Consider the following 18,974-nt stretch of genomic DNA (forward strand, 5'->3'; position numbering starts at 1 on the left):
TTAATGTGTGATGTGAACATGGAAATTTTTACCCAAGAGTCTATTCTGTTTTGACATTGGAGAATTCTCATTGTGTAAATGGCTAGATTATAGGAAATGTGTTTTTGTTTTTTGAAAATTTTATTCATTTTTAAAGAGAGGGAAAGGGAGACAGAAAGTGAGGGAGAGCAAGATCAATGTGTGATTTCCTATTGAACACCCCCCCAGTTGGCCCCCACCCTTGGCAACCCAGGGATGTGCCCTGACTGCAAGTCCAACCACCAACACTCTGGTTTGCAGGCCCCAACTGAATCCACTGAGCCTCACCAACCAGAGCCTTGAAAATGAGTTTTCTTTTTCAGTATAATGGCGCTGAAACTTTCTGGGGAAACATCAGAGTTGAATTTTATATATTCCGACTATGGATATATCTCAGAAGTAGAATGTTTAAATTTTGAAAAGCCATACAAAGTACGACATCAACTAATTGTGCCTTTATCCATTCTTACCAAAAGTGTATGCAAAGTGCAGTTCCTCACTGTGACAAAGTCTTCATTTCTTCAATTTTTCTGAATTTAACCTCTTTACAAATGTTTATTGTGCTCTCTCTGTCATTTTAGTTCTTTTAGTTATAGTTGCGTGTTCCATTTTAGTTCCATTTCCTTGCGGTTGTAGGATGAGCATTTTTGGAGGTGTTATGTACTACTGATATGTTTTTGGTCAAATCTGTGTTCACATAATTTACCTGTTCCTTTCTTAATTTGGGCTACTGTCCTTTAAGAAATAGGAGAGTAAAGCAACAAAGGTATATATTCCAATGACACCCACTTTCACTCCTTGAATAACAAGTCATTTTCATGTTATGGAATAATTGTTCTTTTTTCTAGGAATGTCATAATTGTTTTAATAGTGTGAAATACATCCAAATTGTTTCGGTTTTACTGTACAAATTGTAGTAGATACATATCATATCCTTTAAAGAATTGTCTTCATTAATTAACACACTTCATCAGTTATGTAAGTTTCAACATTTAATCATATAATAAAAAGACTTGTGTCCTGTATAGTGTGTCTGAGTAGATTGAGAGCAGTCCTTCGAACCAAAGGGTCGCTGGTTCAATTCCCAGAGAGGGCACATGCCTGAGTTGGTGTCCAAGTCCTCAGAAGGGGCCCCTCCCTTATTTTGTCTATCCCATTCACTCTGTCTAAAAATGAATAAATTAAAAAATCTTTTTGCCCTGTTTAGTATGGCTCAGTGGATTAAGTGCTGGCCTACCAACCAAAGGATCGCTGGATCTATTCCCATTCAGCAGGGGATGCCAGGATTGCAGGCCAGGTCCCCAGTAGGGGGCTTGTGCAAGACAGCCACACGTTGACATTTCTCTCCTCCTCTTCCTCCCTTACCCTGAGTCTAAAAATAAATACATAAAATATTTTTATGTATTTAAATTTTTAAAAAATATTTTATGTATTTATTTTTAGAGAGGGAAGGGAGGGAGATAGAGAGAAACATCAATGTGCGGTTGCTGGGGGTTATGGCCTGCAACCCAGGCATGTACCCTGACTGGGAATCAAACCTGCGACACTTTGGTTCGCAGCCCGTGCTCAATCCACTGAGCTACGCCAGCCAGGGACATAAAATATTTTTTAAAAAATCTTTTTAAAAAGTCTAATCAAATTTAAGTCTGGCAGCAGAGATGGGGACATTCTCCACTGTGGCATATTAATGCCTCAGTGCAGGGCAAAAACATAGCTAAATCCAATAAAATGGAAAACACAGCTATTGATGCTGTTCTCATTGTTGCAGTTACCATGAATTTTCAACTTTGTTCTCATGTATTAAAGTGCTTAACATCTGCCTCACAGTCTTACATGGGAACATTACCTGTTATTTCTTTGGTTTCTCCAGGGGAATCTACCTTGAGTGTTAGGTATATTTTGTCTACTGCCTTTACAGCTTAGCACATAGCTGGACACTAAGGAGGCCCCCATGACTCAGGCCTGGGCCTTTCTGCAAGTTCAGTTTTCTTTTGCATCACAGGCTCAAATTTATCCACTGTAGAGAATGTGATGCATCATTTTGATTTTCTGTTTTTGCAACGTGTCGCAGACATTCACTCTGCATTACTGAGGACAGTGGGACATGATACCTGGAACATATTCAGAACTCACAATGGAGACCTATAGTATCATTACTGCCCTCATGGACTATTCACCTCTTCTTCATAGAGGAAACTCAGTGCCCACATGACCCTGGACTCTGTCAGGACTGGCTACAGGAGACAAGGTTGCTCACCATCTATTCCCTGACCATGTCCAGCAGCCACATCTTCCTTTCTAGTCTCCCTGTGTCAGCACCAGAGATCTCTGGGTAGTAAGCATAAGCCTTTGGAACACAAGCCCTCCCTCCACTGTCCAGGACACTTTGACCACAACTGAGAATCTTACTCCTGATTGTTCCAGACAGCAGCCAATTGGCCAAATTAGTTTTGGTCTATGTCTCCATGACCCAATTAGCATTGTTATGTCTCAGGGGCATTTTCAGAGAAGAGGATGAGTACTGATCATCCTTGGTGATATTTGCTGTCTGCTTCCACAACATTTTCCTAAGTGATACAATCCATTCAAAAGCACCAGGTGGCATGGGTGGACACTCTGAAAATAGATCCCTTGCCCCTTGTTTACGACGAACTGCTGTTAGTGGAATGTCTAGGATTAGTGCTCAATCTGTAAGCCCTTGTAAGTGTTCCTGATGTTCCATTTTCAACAGAGTGAGCAAACAGCAGTGAGTAGCCCTGGTAAGTGACCTGGGCTTGAGACTTATTTTCCATGTGTCTGCATTTACATTGTATCCTACTACTTAGTTGTAAGTCAGACATTTTCCCAGTTATGGAAGAGATACAAGTACACATTTTAGTATTCAATCTACATGAGAAAAAGTAAATGTTGGTCATGTTAAAGAGAATAATACTGTGGCATAGCTGTGGTCCCCTGAGCAGAATTCAGGAGTCAGTTAACTTTTCAACTCAGTTCAAGCAGTTCTCATTGAATTGTAACATCATCTCCATCCTTTAGCTTGTAGTTAATTTACTTGCCTGATCATATTGCTAGTTATATTTTAGAACCTTAACGGGTTTTTCAAGTGTGTCTTGGTGCCTCACAAAATATAATTCATGAATGTGTTCCTAATCGTATTGCTTTGACATTGCCCTAGTTATCCTCATCTCACCTATACACCCCTAACAATGTAATGCACAAGTTTTCTTTCATTATGGTAACTACAAAACTATTTTCACAGTAATGAAAATACCAATAACTTTGTCACAAGTTATTTCTGCCAGTTTTTTTACTATTATTTTTTCTTTCTTGATATTTAAATTACAAGTACATGGACTCCATTTTATGCTTTGCATTTTCTATTTTGTAAGGTTTGTTTTATATTCTTGTAACATAATGTTATGTGTTCCATGGGGCCACCAGGTTGTTAACCTAGTAAAATTTTAGTCTTCCATGGGTCATACCCCACTTTATTGAGATGTGCTTTATTGAGCTTCAGAGGTGCACTCTCATCAACTGGAATACAAATCCCTCAGACTGGAAAAAGATTGTGTGCAACAGAGCAAAGTCTCAGATTATCGTCTGCATTTTGTGATCTTAAAGAATTTTTAAATTATAGTATGAACATTTTCATTTTTGGTCTAGTACTACTGGACGTTTCATGCACTACAATATGCACTGAGGAGGAAATAATCAGTGTGACTGGCTTTATTGGTATATTCTTGGTGGGCCTGGAAATTTAAATGCAATTTCTGGACTGAATTCTAGAAACTGTATGTCTTTGAGGTCTTACAAATGTAGTGCCTTGTTAGTTTAAAAAAAAATGTATAATTTAAATCGAGGCATCTGATCAAATGAGTGAAGACTCCAGTCACCCTGCTGCCTGGGCAAAGCTAAGACTTTTGGCCGCATCAGGAAGAGATGCAATACATTAACTTCGCAAAGCCAGTGCAATGCGGCTGTGTAGGTAGCGTTAGGGACTTGAACAACCTCCCCCAACCACATCCATCCTGAAGGAGCCACGTGTCATGGGCCCAGAATCAAAGGTCTGTAGGCGTACTAGGGACCCTCTCCTGAGAAATGATCTTCCCTGGAAGGCGATACTGCGCACTTATTCTCAAGGTCTTCTTGGTGTGTAAATTTGCAAATCCACTCCTGGAATCGTTAGCGTAATTCGGGATGCCATCCTGGAGTGTAAGATCTCCATTACCTAGAAGGCAGGTGGAAGAGCAGGACGATGAGCCAATAAAAACTCTGAAATGCATTTCCGGTTGGGTACTACTGTAGGGTGGGACTTTTGCCTTCCATTGGCTGGTATTTCCTGTTCTCTTAGATTGCTCATTAGATGTTCAGCATGTGAGGTGCGAATATCGAGTAGAATAGGCGACAAAGTTGTATTACCCGTAGTAGCTGTGAGACCGAGCAAAGCTGCGCAGGTGACCAGCACTTGAGACAATCCAGGGACCCCCATAGCAGGGAAAACCTTTTTGCTCGCTGTTCTAGTCCGGGTCTGCCCACAGAGTCTAATGGCGGAGGGCAGGCTGAGACACCGAGTGCAGGTGAGTACGCGACCCTGGTCCCTCCCCATCACCGCCCCTCGCCCTGCAGGATGGTCATGGGTGAGACATGGTGTGACCGCAGCAGGGAAAGGGTGACGGGCTGAAGGGCCCACGGTAGTTTTCTTTCTGAACCTCTAACACCCCAGGGCCGTTCTCGCTGGTCAAGTTCTGAAAAGTTTCGCAAGTCGGACAACCTTCGTGTCCCTGATTGGGCCAGGGTCAATTTGAATAACAAATCAGGGTAAGACTAAAGCAGGTTTTATTCAGGTAGCAAAAAGAGAGTCCGAGTGGGCGACCCAGTGCAGGAACCAAGACGTGTGCCTCTAGTGCAGGTGGGCCAATTCCAGAGACAGGAGCAAAATAGTTATTGGGGTTTACCCTTTTCAAGGGAGGGGGCAGTTTTTGGCGACAAATTCTGAATGAGACTCCTATTGGGAAAGTTCCTTGTAGTTTGCAGTCCTGTGGTTGCCCAAGGGGCTTCCTGCCATTACCTGTTTCTTTTGTTGGTGCCTAGAGGGAGTAGCTCATGTGAGATGGTGTGGCCTCCTACATCCTCCTTCTACCTGTCAGTGTTTTTCCCTAAATTCTTTCTGCCCTGCCTCAGTTGTACTAGGTCATTCTGCAATACCTGAGCACTGTCTGGAAGCCGTATTCTAAGTACTGGATGCTCTCAGAGTAATGCCTGTTGTGCAGAGCAGGAGGTGTCAGAGCTGAGGAACTGAAAATGGGGTGTGAAGCTGTGAAGGAGGAAGAATTACACTGTGCCCAGCTAGAGGAAGTGTGAACTCATTGTCTTTGGTCCTCCGTGTGGGGATTGAAGGATGAAACATAAGCCCAACTTTGGCTCTGCTGAAGAGGCATGGTCTGGGAGACTCAGTAGAATTGGTGGACAGCAGGGATGGAGCCCAGATTTGGCTTGAGACTAGATGCCTACTTCACTGCTGCAGGACCAATCACTGCTTTTGTTGCTGAGGGCCATGTGAGTGGTAAATGAGACTGATGAGACAGAAGGCAGCAGGGCTGTTTTTCTCTGTAGGCTGGGCATGCAGGATGGTTTTGGGAGTGGGAGAGGTTGCTCTGGATTAGCATTGGGCAGGACTGATGTCAGACAGATTATTCTGGTTTCATTTATATTAATTCTGACAGGTTGTTGTGACCTTTGAGGATGTGGCTGTGTATCTGTCCAGGACAGAGTGGTGCCTCCTTGATGAGGCTCAGAGACGCCTGTACCTGGATGTGATGCTGGAGAACTTTGCTCATGTATCCTCACTGGGTAAGACACTGACTGCCCTTTTGTGCTCCACTTTGGCATGCCTGCACCCACCTTTGTTCAGGGTTGAGTTTGTTCCTGTTATAACCTCTAAGGGTCCTGACCAGACTTGCACTCAGGAGCCAAGGACAGCAGCAGTTTGCCTTGGGTTCACCTTTGATTCTGTCTGCACTGGTCCATTTTTGTCCCTCATTGCCACAAATGTTAATAAGTTAACTCTCTCTTTAAAGAGATCATGACTTTATACTCACCATGCACTTGGACTAGGCTTTGTATGTCCCATACCCTTCATTCTTTAGGAGTTGCTGTGTCCTCACATGTTGACTGTAAATGCAGTTTGCTCTCCCAGGTTTCTGGGTAGGTCTTGGGGTTGGCAGGGTGGTGTGTTGGCACTGCCCCCTTCTCTCCCAGCTGCCCCAATACCTGCTGTTCTGAAACCCCATAGAGGAGAAGGATTTGAGGTCAGTATTGTTGCCAGAAATCTAACTGATTTCACATTGAGTAGTGTGGAAAGTTGTTTTTCATCATCCTGTTGATAATGCCTTCATATATATTTACTTTTCATCTTCATCTGAGGATATGTGTAGTAACTATCAGAGAGGAAGGCATATAGAAACAGAGACAGGGGGATGGAGAGAGACACACATACAGCAGTGCAAGACAAAAGCATCAGTCAGGTTGCTTCCTTATGTCCCCATGTAGGGATCGAACTTGAAAGCTTCTGGTGCTGCTGTGGAAAACTACCCAACCAACTAATCTACCTGGCCAAGCTGAATAAAATATTTTGTGTATTTTTATGAGTTCTGTTGAGTGCAGGACAGTGAATCAAAGGGTGATGAGATTAAGTTTCATTCTGGGGCACATGCCTGGGTTGCAGGTCAGGTCTCCAGTAGGTGGCACAGGGAAGGCAACTACACATCACTGTTTCTCTCCCTCTCTTTGTCCCTTCCTTTCTGTCCCTAAAATTAAAATAAGTAAAACCTTTTTTAAAAGCATATTCAGACTTCATATAATCTGCCTCTGAGGTGACATATCCAATTTAGGTCTTGGTCTTGCCTACTTTGAAACTCTTTTCGCAGTTTTTGCTTTATTCATCATATTCTTCTCAATTCCTGAATTTCTCTTCTATTTTTTTATGGTTTCTGACTCTGATCCCCATATTTTGTGACTCTACTTGTTTGTTCATTATGTTGATTTCCATGTGCATTTGCTTGTTCCTCACTGAGGATTGTAAAAATGACTATTTGCATTTTCGTGTGGGCAATGTGTAGATCTCCATTTACTGGGAATGCAGTACAAAACTGTGATGTTCCTTTTGTGAATTTTGTTTACATTGCTTTTGGTCTTAGTATTGAGATCTCAGCACTTTATGAGACAGTTACTATAAAGATTAGTTTTTATATTTAAGATTTATTTATTACTCACCAAGAGGGGAAGGGAGGAAAAAAGAGAGGGACCAAAACATCAGTGTGTTCGAGACGTGTTGATTGCTTCCCTCTAGCATGTCCTCAACTGGGGTCCTGGCCAGAATTCCAGTCATGTGGCCTAGCATTCCAGTCAGGCGCTTAGAAGCTAGCAGGTGAGCTTTCTGTTAGCAGGCCAGTAGTCAACCCCAAGAAACACTCAAGGCAGAGCTAGATGAAGTTTCATCTGCACGTGGATAGGAGTGTTTTTAGTAGGTGCCGTGCTGTGCTTTGGGTAGGGACAAGTTTCAATTCTAATTCTTCTGGCTGCCCCAGAACTGAAGTTAGAGTAGTGAAGACTGTGGGGGTCCCCTGTGGCCAGGGGAGTTTTCCAAGTATCCAGTTGTTCCTGTTGAAATGTTGGTGGCAAAGATTGCTGGGAGTAGATGATGTTATTCCTTCATAAGATGTGATGTAGCCAAGGGGGGTTCCTCTTGATATCCTTTCTGATGAACTACAGGTTCCTTTGAGATAAAATCTGTGGTAGGTTGGCAGATATTACTGAGATTCCTGAGTTTCTCAGCAACAGTGGTAGCCGTGGTCATTCACAAAGCAGGCCACTAGAGCCCACTGTAGCACAAGCTCAGTGGCTTGGAGAGGAAGCTCTCACCCTCCTCTTAGGAATCTAAGCATCTTTGCTAAGCCAATGTCTCTTGCAATTCTTTCTGTGCCATTTCCTGTTTTATGCTCCACTTTATGGCTCTTGGAAAAATTGATCCCTAGTTATTTCTGTTTTTCCTTGGGGCTGCTTTTAGCAAGATAATTTTCTAATTACTCTTGAAGGGCCCATAGTATTTGTATTTTTTATTCTGCCATCCACCTGATGCTACTCCCATAGATCTTTTTCCTTTTGTCTGTTTATGCGGAGTTGTTGTACAATAGTGCTAGTAATGGATGTCTTCTCTTTGCCCTTAGGTGTGCATGATCACCATTTCATGTAACTGCTCAACAGGTAGGGAATGAAAGGGTCCTTTGTAGCCCTGGCTGGCTTAGCTCAGTTGATTGAGTGGGGGCTGTGAACCAGGTACCGCAGGTTTGATTCCCAGTCAGGGCACATGCTTAGGTTGCAGGCCACGGCCCCCAGCAACCGCACATTGATGTTTCTCTCTCTCTCTCTCTCTCTCTCTCTCTCTCTCTCTCCCTCTCTCTCTCTCTCTCTCTCTCTCTTTCTCTTTCCCTTCCCTCTCTAAAAATAAATAAATAAAATCTTAAAAAAAAAAAGAAAGGGTCCTTTGTGTAGCACAAGAATTCTGAGTCCAGCTTTGACAGGATGGGCTCAGGGAGGCTCTGGTGATAGTGAACGTCACTTGTGGAGGGTTTGGTTTCACAGCTTTGTTAAAACATAACGAGAAACCTCTTCTGTTTAAATATATTTTCTCACCATTACCAGTGTCCACACCTTAATCTTTGTGTTCTTTCCAAGTGTTGGCACTTTGCCTCCTTGTTAGTTCTCATAGTTATCTTTTCTACCGTTGCTTGGAGCCAGGACTCATCCCCACCTCTGTAACCTCTAGAGCCCTAACTACCCTGTGTGTGAAGAGTGTTTTGGATGTGCCCTTCAAGTTTACTCAATGATCATTGGACATTGAAGCTGCAAATTTTTCAAAGGAACCTTGCATAGTGTCTGCCCTCCTGGGGTTGGTTATTGTGGTTTTCTGCATATTCACATCCTCTAAGGGCCTGACATCACTAGCAGGAATGACTTTGCAGGCTGCCATCAGCGGAAGAACAACTTTTAGACCCTGTCTCTCCTTGTTCCACATCCTACCATAATTTACTTCCTTTAATGAGGGGACCATTATTTCTCTCTTAATGCCTGATAATGCACTACTACTCTCTCTTAAACTCTATCCCACTTGCCTTGTCAATTGTCACAGGGAATCATCCTTACATAAGACAGACACAAATTTATGATGAGATTACCCCTGCCCTAGTTCAGTATGTACCTCACTAGTGTTTGCTTTTGTTCAGGTTGCTGCTGTGGAGCAGAGGATGTGGAAGCACCCACTGAACAGAAACTCTCTGAACAAGTGTCACAAGAAAAGTATCCCAAGGCAGCTTTGTCTTCCCAGAAGGGCCACCCCTGTGAGAGATGTGGGCCAGTCTTAAGAGACATTTTCCTCTTGGTTGATCAGCAAGGAACGGAATACAGCACAACACTGCTGAGGTGTGGGGCCTGTGCAAAACCATTTTATTTCAGTGCCTGGAGGAACCAGCATCAGGAACAGGACACAACACAGAATTACCTCCTAAACAGTGTGGACAGTGTCTCACTTGGAGAGAGCTGCAATTCCCATATGTCATGGAAGCCTCATACGTCCAGTCAGGTTGGAAAAGACTTCACCATGACCTCAGGACATCCAGTGCAAGAGGATACTGACACCATGCACAGGGCAAACAAAATCTCTCAGTCTGGAATAACTTTTCACAATACGAAGTATCATTATGTCCAAACAGAAAATAAGAATTCCATGGGTTGTGAAGATATACTTTTTAATCACCAGAGGTTCCTTACACAGAGACGGCATTTTGTGTGCTTTGAATGTGAGAAGTCTTTTTCCAGAATTTCTGCCCTCCGTGTCCATCAGAGAGTTCACACTGGAGAAAGGCCTTATGAGTGCAGTGAATGTGGGAAATCTTATACCAGTGGAACTGCTCTTTACCACCATCACAACAGTCACAATGGAGTAAGGCCTTATAAGTGCAGTGAATGTGGGAAATGTTTCGCCTATAGCCATGTTCTTCTTATTCATCAGAGAGTTCACACTGGAGAAAAGCCTTATACATGCAGTGATTGTGGGAAGTTATTTAGGTGGAGGTCTGGTTTTCTGAATCATGGGAGAATGCACACTGGAGAAAGGCCTTATGTTTGCAGTGAATGTGGGAAATCTTATATCACTAGTTCTGAACTCAGAAGACATCAGACAGTTCACAGTGGAGAAAGGCCTTATGTTTGCAGTGAATGTGGGAAGTGCTTTCGCAGTGCTTCTACCCTCCGTGTACATCATATTATACATACTGGAAAAAGGCCTTATGAGTGTGGCGAATGTGGGAAATTTTTTCTAACTAAGTCCAACCTTTTAGAGCATCAGAGAGTTCACACTGGAGAAAGGCCTTATGAGTGTAGTAAATGTGGGAAATGTTATACCACTAGGTCTGGCCTCTCTAAACATCACAGAGTTCACACTGGAGAAACGCCTTATGAGTGCAAGAAATGTGGGAAATTTTTTACTAGGAGCTCTACCCTGCATTGTCATCAGAGAGTTCACCTTGGAGAATAACCTTATGACTGTAGTTTAGGTGCAAATACTTTCATTAGTAGGTCCACCTTTTGTCATCATTGAGCTGTTTACACTGGATAAAGGCCTTTTGAGTGCAGTGACTGTGGGAAATCCTTTATCAGAATCAGTCACCTGCATTGTTATCAGAGAGTTCTCACTAGAAAATGTCCTTATAAATTAAGTGAATTTGGGTAATTCTTTTTTTGCATCCATAATTTCAGTTGTTATGACAGAGTTTACACTCCAGTGATGCCTTTTGATGGCTGAGATTATGTGTAATATCTTACCAGCAGCCATGGCCTCTGTTCTCATCAGAAAATTCAGAATCACTCAGTTCTTACAAGAGTATTCAGGAAATCTTTTTGTTCTAGACATGTGTGTGTTCTTCTCTGAGGTCACAGTTGATATGTTTTTTATATTCATGTCACTTGAGATTGTTTTCCTTGTAGCACTAACCTATATGATATTGAGAGACTTCAGTCTAGGGAAAGGCCTTAGGAGTGCAGTGAGTGTAGGAAATTCGCTTTCCATCCTCTATCCTTTATATCAGCAGACAGTTTGCACCATTGCTAACTAACCTTTAAGGAGATTTCAAATGTTGGAGATTTTTCCCTCATAGTCATGGCCACCTTAACACTGTTCACTCTTTAGAGTTTTAATGTGTGATGTGAACATGGAAATTTTTACCCAAGAGTCTATTCTGTTTTGACATTGGAGAATTCTCATTGTGTAAATGGCTAGATTATAGGAAATGTGTTTTTGTTTTTTGAAAATTTTATTCATTTTTAAAGAGAGGGAAAGGGAGACAGAAAGTGAGGGAGAGCAAGATCAATGTGTGATTTCCTATTGAACACCCCCCAGTTGGCCCCCATCCCTGGCAACCCAGGGATGTGCCCTAACTGCAAGTCCAACCACCAACACTCTGGTTTGCAGGCCCCAACTGAATCCACTGAGCCTCACCAACCAGAGCCTTGAAAATGTGTTTTCTTTTTCAGTGTAATGGCGCTGGAACTTTCTGGGGAAACATCAGAGTTGAATTTTATATATTCCGACTATGGATATATCTCAGAAGTAGAATGTTTAAATTTTGAAAAGCCATACAAAGTACAACATCAACTAATTGTGCCTTTATCCATTCTTACCAAAAGTGTATGCAAAGTGCAGTTCCTCACTGCGACAAAGTCTTCATTTCTTCAATTTTTCTGAATTTAACCTCTTTACAAATGTTTATTGTGCTCTCTCTGTCGTTTTAGTTCTGTTTCCTTGAGGATGTAGGATGAGCATTTTTGGTGTTATGTACTACTGATATGTTTTTAGTCAAATCTGTGCTCACATAATTTTTCTGTTCCTTTATTAATTTGGGCTACTGTCCTTTAAGAAATAGGAGAGTAAAGCAACAAAGGTATATATTACAATGACACCCACTTTCTTTCCTTGAATAACAAGTCATATTCATGTTATGGAACAATTGTTTTTTCTTTCGAGGGATGTGATAATTGTTTTAATAGTGTGAAATATTTACAAATTGGGTGTTTCCTGTACACAGTACAGTAGATACGTGTCATATCCTTTAAAGAATAATCTTCATTAATGAACACACTTTATCACTTTTTTAAGTTCTAACTTTTAATAATACAATAAAAAGCCTTGTGCCTTGGATAGTGTCTCTGAGTGGATTAAGAGCAGTTCTGCAAACCAAAGGGTCGCTGGTTTGATTCACAGTGAGAACACATGCCTGAGTTTTCTGCCAGGTCCCCAGAAGGGACCCCGGGAAAGCTTACATTGGTGTTTCTCTCTTAGTTTGTGTGTCTCATTCCTTCTGTTTTAAAATAAATAAATTAGCCCTGGCTGGCATAGCTCAGTGCATTGAGTGTGGGCTGTGTACCAAAGCATTGCCAGTTGAATTCCCAGTCAGGGCACATGCCAGGGTTGGGGGCCAGGTCACCAGTAGGGGGCCACATGGGATGTAACCACACATTGATATTTCTCTCCCTCTTTTTCTCCTTCCCTTCCTCTGTCTAAAAATAAATAAAATGTTTAAAAAATAAAATATAAATAAACACATTAAAAATCCTTTTAAAAAGTGTGTCAGGAGAGATGGGGATGTTCTCCATTATGGCATGTTAGGGCATCAGTGCAGGGCAGAGACACAGCAAAGACCAGTGAAATGGAAAACAGCCAATGCTGCTGTTTTCGTTCTTGCAATTATGTATTTTCAACTTTGCTCTGATGTGTTAAAGTGCTTTAACATCTAGCTCACAGGCTTCATGGGAAGAGTACCTGTCATTTCCATGGTTTCTCCAGGGGAAACTACATTGAGACTTAGCTATATTTTTTCTACCATTTTTTTTAGCTTAGCATACAGCTGGACACTAAGGAGACCCCTGTGATTGAGGGCCAGGCCTTTCTGCAAGTTCAGTTTTCTTTTGCATCACAGTCTCAAATTTATCCACTGTAGAGAATGTGATGCATCATTTTGACTTTCTAGTGTTTTTGCAACATGTCGAAGACACTCATTCTGCATTAATGAGGACAGTGGGACATGATACCTGGAACATATTCAGAACTCACAATGGAGACCTATAGTATCATTACCCACCTGCTGGAATGTTCACCTCTTCTTCATAGAGGAAACTCAGTGCCCACATGACCCTGGACTCTGTCAGGACTGGCTACAGGAGACAAGGTTGCTCACCATCTCTTCCCTGTTACCCTGACCATGTTCAGCAGCCACATCTTCCTTCCAGTCTCCCTGTGTCATCACCAGAGATCTCTGGGTAGTAAGCATAGGCCTTTGGAACACAGGCCCTCCCTCCACTGTCCAGGACACTTTGACCACAACTGAGAATCTTACTCCTGATTGTTCCAGACAGCAGCCAATTGGCCAAATTAGTTTTGGTCTATGTCTCCATGACCCAATTAGCATTGTTATGTCTCAGGGGCATTTTCAGAGAAGAGGATGAGTACTGATCATTCTTGGTGATATTTGCTGTCTGCTTCCACAACATTTTCCTAAGTGATACAATCCATTTAAAAGCAAAAGTGGCATGGGTGGACACTCTGAAAATAGATCCCTTGCCCCTTGTTTACGACGAACTGCTGTTAATAGAATGTCTAGGATTAGTGCTCAATCTGTAAGCCCTTGTAAGTGTTCCTGATGTTCCATTTTCAACAGAGTGAGCAAGCAGCAGTGAGCAGCCCTTGTAAGTGACCTGTGTGTCTCAGGCATTATTTTCATTTGCACTCTACATTTGCACTGTATCTGTCACTTAGTTGTAAGTCTGACATTTCTCCAGTTATTGAAGAGATATAAGTACACATTTTAGTATTCAGTCTATATGAGGAAAATAAATGCCAGTCATGTTAAAGAGCATAATACCATGGCATAGCTGTGGTTCAGTAAGCAGAGATGAGTTGGTTCATTTTTAGACTCAGTTCCAACAATTGTCATTGAATCCTAACATCATCCCTGTCATTTAGCTTGAAGTCACTTTACTTGCTTGATCATATTGTTAGTTATATTTTAGAAACTTTTCTTGACAGATTTACAAGTGTGTCTTGGTGTCTCACAAAATATAATTCATGAATGTGTTCCTAATCTTATTCTTTTGACACTGCCATAGTTATCCTCATCTCACCTATACATCCTTAACTATGTAACACATAAGTTCTCTTTCATTACGATAAGTGCAAAACCGTTTTTACACTAAGGAAAATGCCAATAACTTTGTCACAATTTATTTCTGCCAGTTTTTTACAATTAATTTTTCTTTATTGATAATTAAATTACAAATAAATGGACTCCCATTTTTGTCTATATTATGTATCTCTTTACTTTCTAAGATTAGTCCTATATTCTTGTGACTTACATGTTATAACTTCGATGCGGTAACCATGTTTTTAACCTAGTAAAATTTCCCAGATTCCTCCCATGGGTCATATCCCCACTCCTTTAATGAGATGTGCTTTACTGAGATTCAGAGATAATGTGTTCTTATCAACAGGTATACAAATCCCTCAGATGGCAAAAAGGTTGCAAGCAAATCATCAAAGTCTCAGATAATCATTTGCATTTTGTGATCTTAAGTAATTTTTAAATTATGGTATATATATTTTCATTTTTGACATAGTGCTACTGGACATTTCATACTCTAGAACATGTGCTGAGGGAAAAACAAATCAGTGAGATTAGCTTTATTACTATATTCTGTGTGGGTATGGAACTTTACATGCAATTTGTGGGCTGAACTCCAGTGACTGCATGTCTTTGAGGTCTTCAACGTGTACTCCATTGTTAGGGAAAAAACGTATAATTTAAATTAGAGGGATCAAATCAAATCAGTGTGGACTGCAGTCACACTGCTGCACAGGCATCAGTAAGACTCTGGCTGCATCAGGAACAGATACACTTAAGTATTAGTGCATGTTTTAATACATTAACTAAGCAAAGCCAATCCAATGAGTCTGGGTAGATAGCATTAGGGACTTGAACAACCTTTCTGAACCACATCCAGCCAGAAGGCGCCATGTGTCATATGCTGTGAATCAAAAAAGTCCTTGCAGGTGTAACAGAGACCCTTGCCTGAGAAATGATTTTCACTGGAAGGCGATACAGCGCACTTATCATTTTTAAGGTCTTGGTGTGTAAATTTGCAAATCTACTCCTAGAAATGGCTGGCGAAATTCAGGATGCCACCCTAGAGTGTAAGATCTCCATTACCTAGAAGGCAGGGTTGGAATAGTAGGACAAGGAACCAATAAAAACATTGCAGAGCATTTCTGGTTGGGTAGCACTGTAAGGTGGGACTTGTGCCTTCCATTGTCTGGCATTTCCTGTTCTCAGATTCCTTATTATATAGATGGTCAGGAAGTGAGGTGTGAATATCCAGTAGAGCAGCCATGGGAGTTGTGTTCCCCACAGTAGCTGTGAGACCCAGCAAAGCTGCTCAGGTGACCGGCCCTTGAGACAACCCAGGGACCCCCATACCAGGGACAACCTATTTGCTCACTGGTCTGCCCCGGCTCCACCCACAGAGTCCAATGGTGGCAGGCAGGCTGAGGCACGGGATGGGGATTAGCAAGGCCCCGGTCCCCCCTCCCATCACCTCAGGGAGCCCTGCAGGGCGGACTTGTTGAGTCTCTCACTTTCTGGAGCCCAAGCCCCAGCCTAGACTGGTCTGGTGAGTGACAAACCTAGGCAGGCCTAGGAGGAATGGAAAATCACCAGGCACAAAACTACTGTGGGAAAGTGTAGCCTGGGAAAATGCCTGTCGGGGAAACTGCCTTCTGACCCTACCCAGGACAAACATGCCCAGCTAAGGTTAGGGCCTGGGGTCTGCCGGAATACCAGGATGCAGCTTTAACTTGAGCCTGGCAGGATGTATTAAGAACAATGGTCAGCAGAAATGGTTCCCATTAACCAGCTCTAGCAAATCAGACTCTCACACCCTAACCACTTACCCTTGTTGGGTTTTTGCACCTAAAAATCCCTGACCTAAGAATAACCGAGTAAGGCCTAATGTTGACCGGAGGGACCTGGTTCTTCTTGCTGAGGCATGCAAAGAATTAAATATCATCAAATCTAGTAGTATGTAATCAGTTTGTTAGTGGTCTGCTTCCATGGAAAAGAATAGGACCGGTAGAGTAGGGGGTGAAAGGGAAAGTTTCAGGGCAAAGCAGGGTGAGAAAAGCAAGAGCGGCTGAAGACCAGGGTGGCAAGCCCCTGGGCAGCCTGAGGCCAGGTGGCCAGAGGTCCTGTGGCCCGAGAGCCAAGAGTCCCCTGAGTCCCAGAGAGAGACAGAGAGAGAGAGAGAGAGAGAGAGAGAGAGAGGGAGAGAGAGAGAGTCTTTTGTTCTCAGGACTTACATAGTTGATGGGATAGGAGGGAAAAAGTTACATATTGATTAATGGGTAAATGTGGCGCCAGCTTTACTGGGGAAATGTGACTACCCAAATTTAGGGATAAATGGGGGTCTGTCAGTCCAAATTTTTATCTTGCTCCAGACTCCATTTGGTCATCCTGTTGTAAAACAAATACATGACAGGAGGCAGTTAATTAAAATTGGGGCAATTTCCAAAGTTATTTATGGGCTCTTTCTGTGAGCATCAGGGACTCCCTTGTAAGACAGATAGTGACCAGAGGTAGGCAATTAACCAAAGTTGTTTTATGGGCTCTTTCTTTGGGCACCGGGGACCCTCTGTCACATTCAGGCCTTGGGATGAAAGCACAGTTTCAAGGCTTTCTTTCCCAGATAGTGGAAATGTTACATAGAATTTCAAGGACTTTTCTTCTTTCTTGCTAATATAGTGTTTCTTGTGATATTGAAACATCTGGCAATATTATCAAAACAAGCTTAGGACTTGTCTCAGCCACCAACCAGCAGTGACTGCGGAACACTACGGATGGCTTGTCGAAACACGAGAAAAACATACACAGAGACAAGCAGGTCCTGTGGGGAAATAGGAAGGAAATGGCCCCTCTCTCTAGTGGAGAGTGTCCCTAAGGGAGAGCGGCTCATTCTTCCACTGGAGCAGGGTTCTATTGGGTTCGTTTGCATAAGAATTCAGGTAAAGCTCATTACTCATTGCCAGGAAGTAAGGATCAAACAACAGATAACAAAGAACTCTAAGGGCCTATTTTGAGTCAGGGTCAGATAGCTAAAGAGCTGTAAAACTTTGAGGAACAAACTTACTTCTTGTTTGGACCCTTATCATTTAATTGAGAGCATTCTAAACAAAGCAGCTTTCACAGGACTTTACATATTCTTTCTTAGGCCTGATCACCCAGGGAACCCACCCTTTCCAGCACAGGGCTGCACCACCCTCTGTCATTGTTTCAGGCTTAGGTGGAGCAAGGGAAGTAAGGCAGCCAAGAGATTAGGAGATTTTCGCACAGACAATGAGGACTCAGGCTATGCCAAAGCCGAGGGGCGAGGGTCCATCACCTCCTTTTGCTGTAGCCCCCAAAGTCCTTCCTTGGGGGCCCCCATGTGATTGTGCCTGTCTTAGGTCGTCCCCCGCCTTGGGGAATCTTACCTGTCATTGGGTAACTGACCAAGCATCGGGGGCCAGGCAGAGTGAAGTAAAAGGATCAGAAGCGGCACTCCTACCAGGGAGATAAGCTTTTGTGTCCTTGGTGGCTTAAGGTCTGAGGTCACTCCCTCAGCCTTAGCCTTGGTGGGGGTTACAGCTTCTGATACCAGGCAGGGCAGTTCCCAACAGGACTGTTGAGTTAGTGTGTGAGACTTGTCTCCTTCCTCCTCCCTGACTCAGTTTACTATTTATTCTACCTAATTAGTGAAAGGAGTTTTCTGGCAACCAGGGTGCTAAATGCTGGCCAGTGACAGTATTGCAGTCTCAGAGTTCTTCCTATGCTGTCTCCTGCTTCACCAGTACCATCAGCTGTGTCACGGTCCAGGCAGGATCTCCAATTAATCCAATGCCATGTGGCACCTTCTCATGCCCTACTGGCAAGAGTTCTTTCACCCTTCTTCCAGGTAAAGTATCTCCTGCTTCCCAGGCTCCTCAGACAAAGGGAGCACCCCAAAGCTGCATTGTCCTCTTTTACCAGAGCTGTGGGGTCTGCACTCTGGCAAAACTGCATGGATCTCTCCGCAAAGCTGCGGGGAGGGGTGGGTCACCACTCTGGCCAAAGCTGAGTGGTGATTTTCTGCTAAAGCCGCATGGTGGTTCTGATAGGGGACCCAAGACTTGGAAAATTTTAGCTTAAGGTAAAAAGTTATGAGTCTAGCAAGTAATGTATATGTTAAAGCTTTTGTTTCAGAAACTACAGATAAGGCCAATCCTGGCTCCTGGGGAAAACAGCTGACCTCCTGGGGCACTGATAGAAGATTACCACCTGGGGACATCCGAACCTTTGTTCCAGGGAGAGCAGATGACCACCCCTCTCCCTTGGGATCAGCTAACTGCCCAGGACAGGAATGTTGCAGCTTTTGAATCTCAAAGTCCTCACCTCACCTTGTTTGTCCTCCCCCACCCCCTTATGAGAGATCTGGCCAGGAAAGAGAAGGGAAGATGGTTTGTTAGGGGGTATGAACCTGCCATCTTCTCGGATAACGGGCCACCTGAGTAAAGCGTTCATAAAAGATTCAATCGCTGTCATCGTTTATTGGATTTGGAAGTGACAGGCAGCCCGAACGCTGGTGTCTTTTCTGGTTACATATTCCCCTACTAAAGCTGCGGGGGTCCCCACTCTGGCAAAGCCATGTGGTTCTCCCTCTTTAATGGCTGCAGCATCTCGGTTTAAATCCCTGCGCCAATCTTCCTCTGCAGCCCCATTTCCAACTCCTCCCACAATTGGCTACACTTGCCAGCACTCTCATATCCTTCCAGCTTTACTGGGCTG

General features: G+C 43.1%; 1 protein-coding gene across 5 annotated transcripts in view; it reads left to right on the forward strand.

Annotated features, from left to right (window-relative positions):
• The window catches only part of LOC114511481 (zinc finger protein 345-like), a 447,937-nt gene that overhangs the window by 16,817 nt on the left and 412,146 nt on the right, over positions 1 to 18,974 (forward strand). Inside the window, exons 1-3 of one of the 5 annotated variants that reach the window (XM_036013402.1) lie at positions 2,260 to 4,595; positions 5,742 to 5,868; positions 9,300 to 10,867. The exons of 2 other annotated variants lie outside the window; for them this stretch is intronic. In XM_036013402.1, coding sequence (XP_035869295.1) covers positions 4,563 to 4,595; positions 5,742 to 5,868; positions 9,300 to 10,609 — 1,470 coding nt within the window. In that variant the 5' untranslated portion in view covers positions 2,260 to 4,562 and the 3' untranslated portion in view covers positions 10,610 to 10,867. Of the gene's footprint in view, positions 1 to 2,259; positions 4,596 to 5,741; positions 5,869 to 9,299; positions 10,868 to 18,974 lie in introns of those variants that run through there. 2 more of the 5 variants (XM_036013397.1, XM_036013398.1) reach the window with 2 other exon arrangements.

This window comes from Phyllostomus discolor, chromosome 12, assembly GCF_004126475.2.
Source record: "Phyllostomus discolor isolate MPI-MPIP mPhyDis1 chromosome 12, mPhyDis1.pri.v3, whole genome shotgun sequence".
Taxonomy (NCBI): domain Eukaryota; kingdom Metazoa; phylum Chordata; class Mammalia; order Chiroptera; family Phyllostomidae; genus Phyllostomus; species Phyllostomus discolor.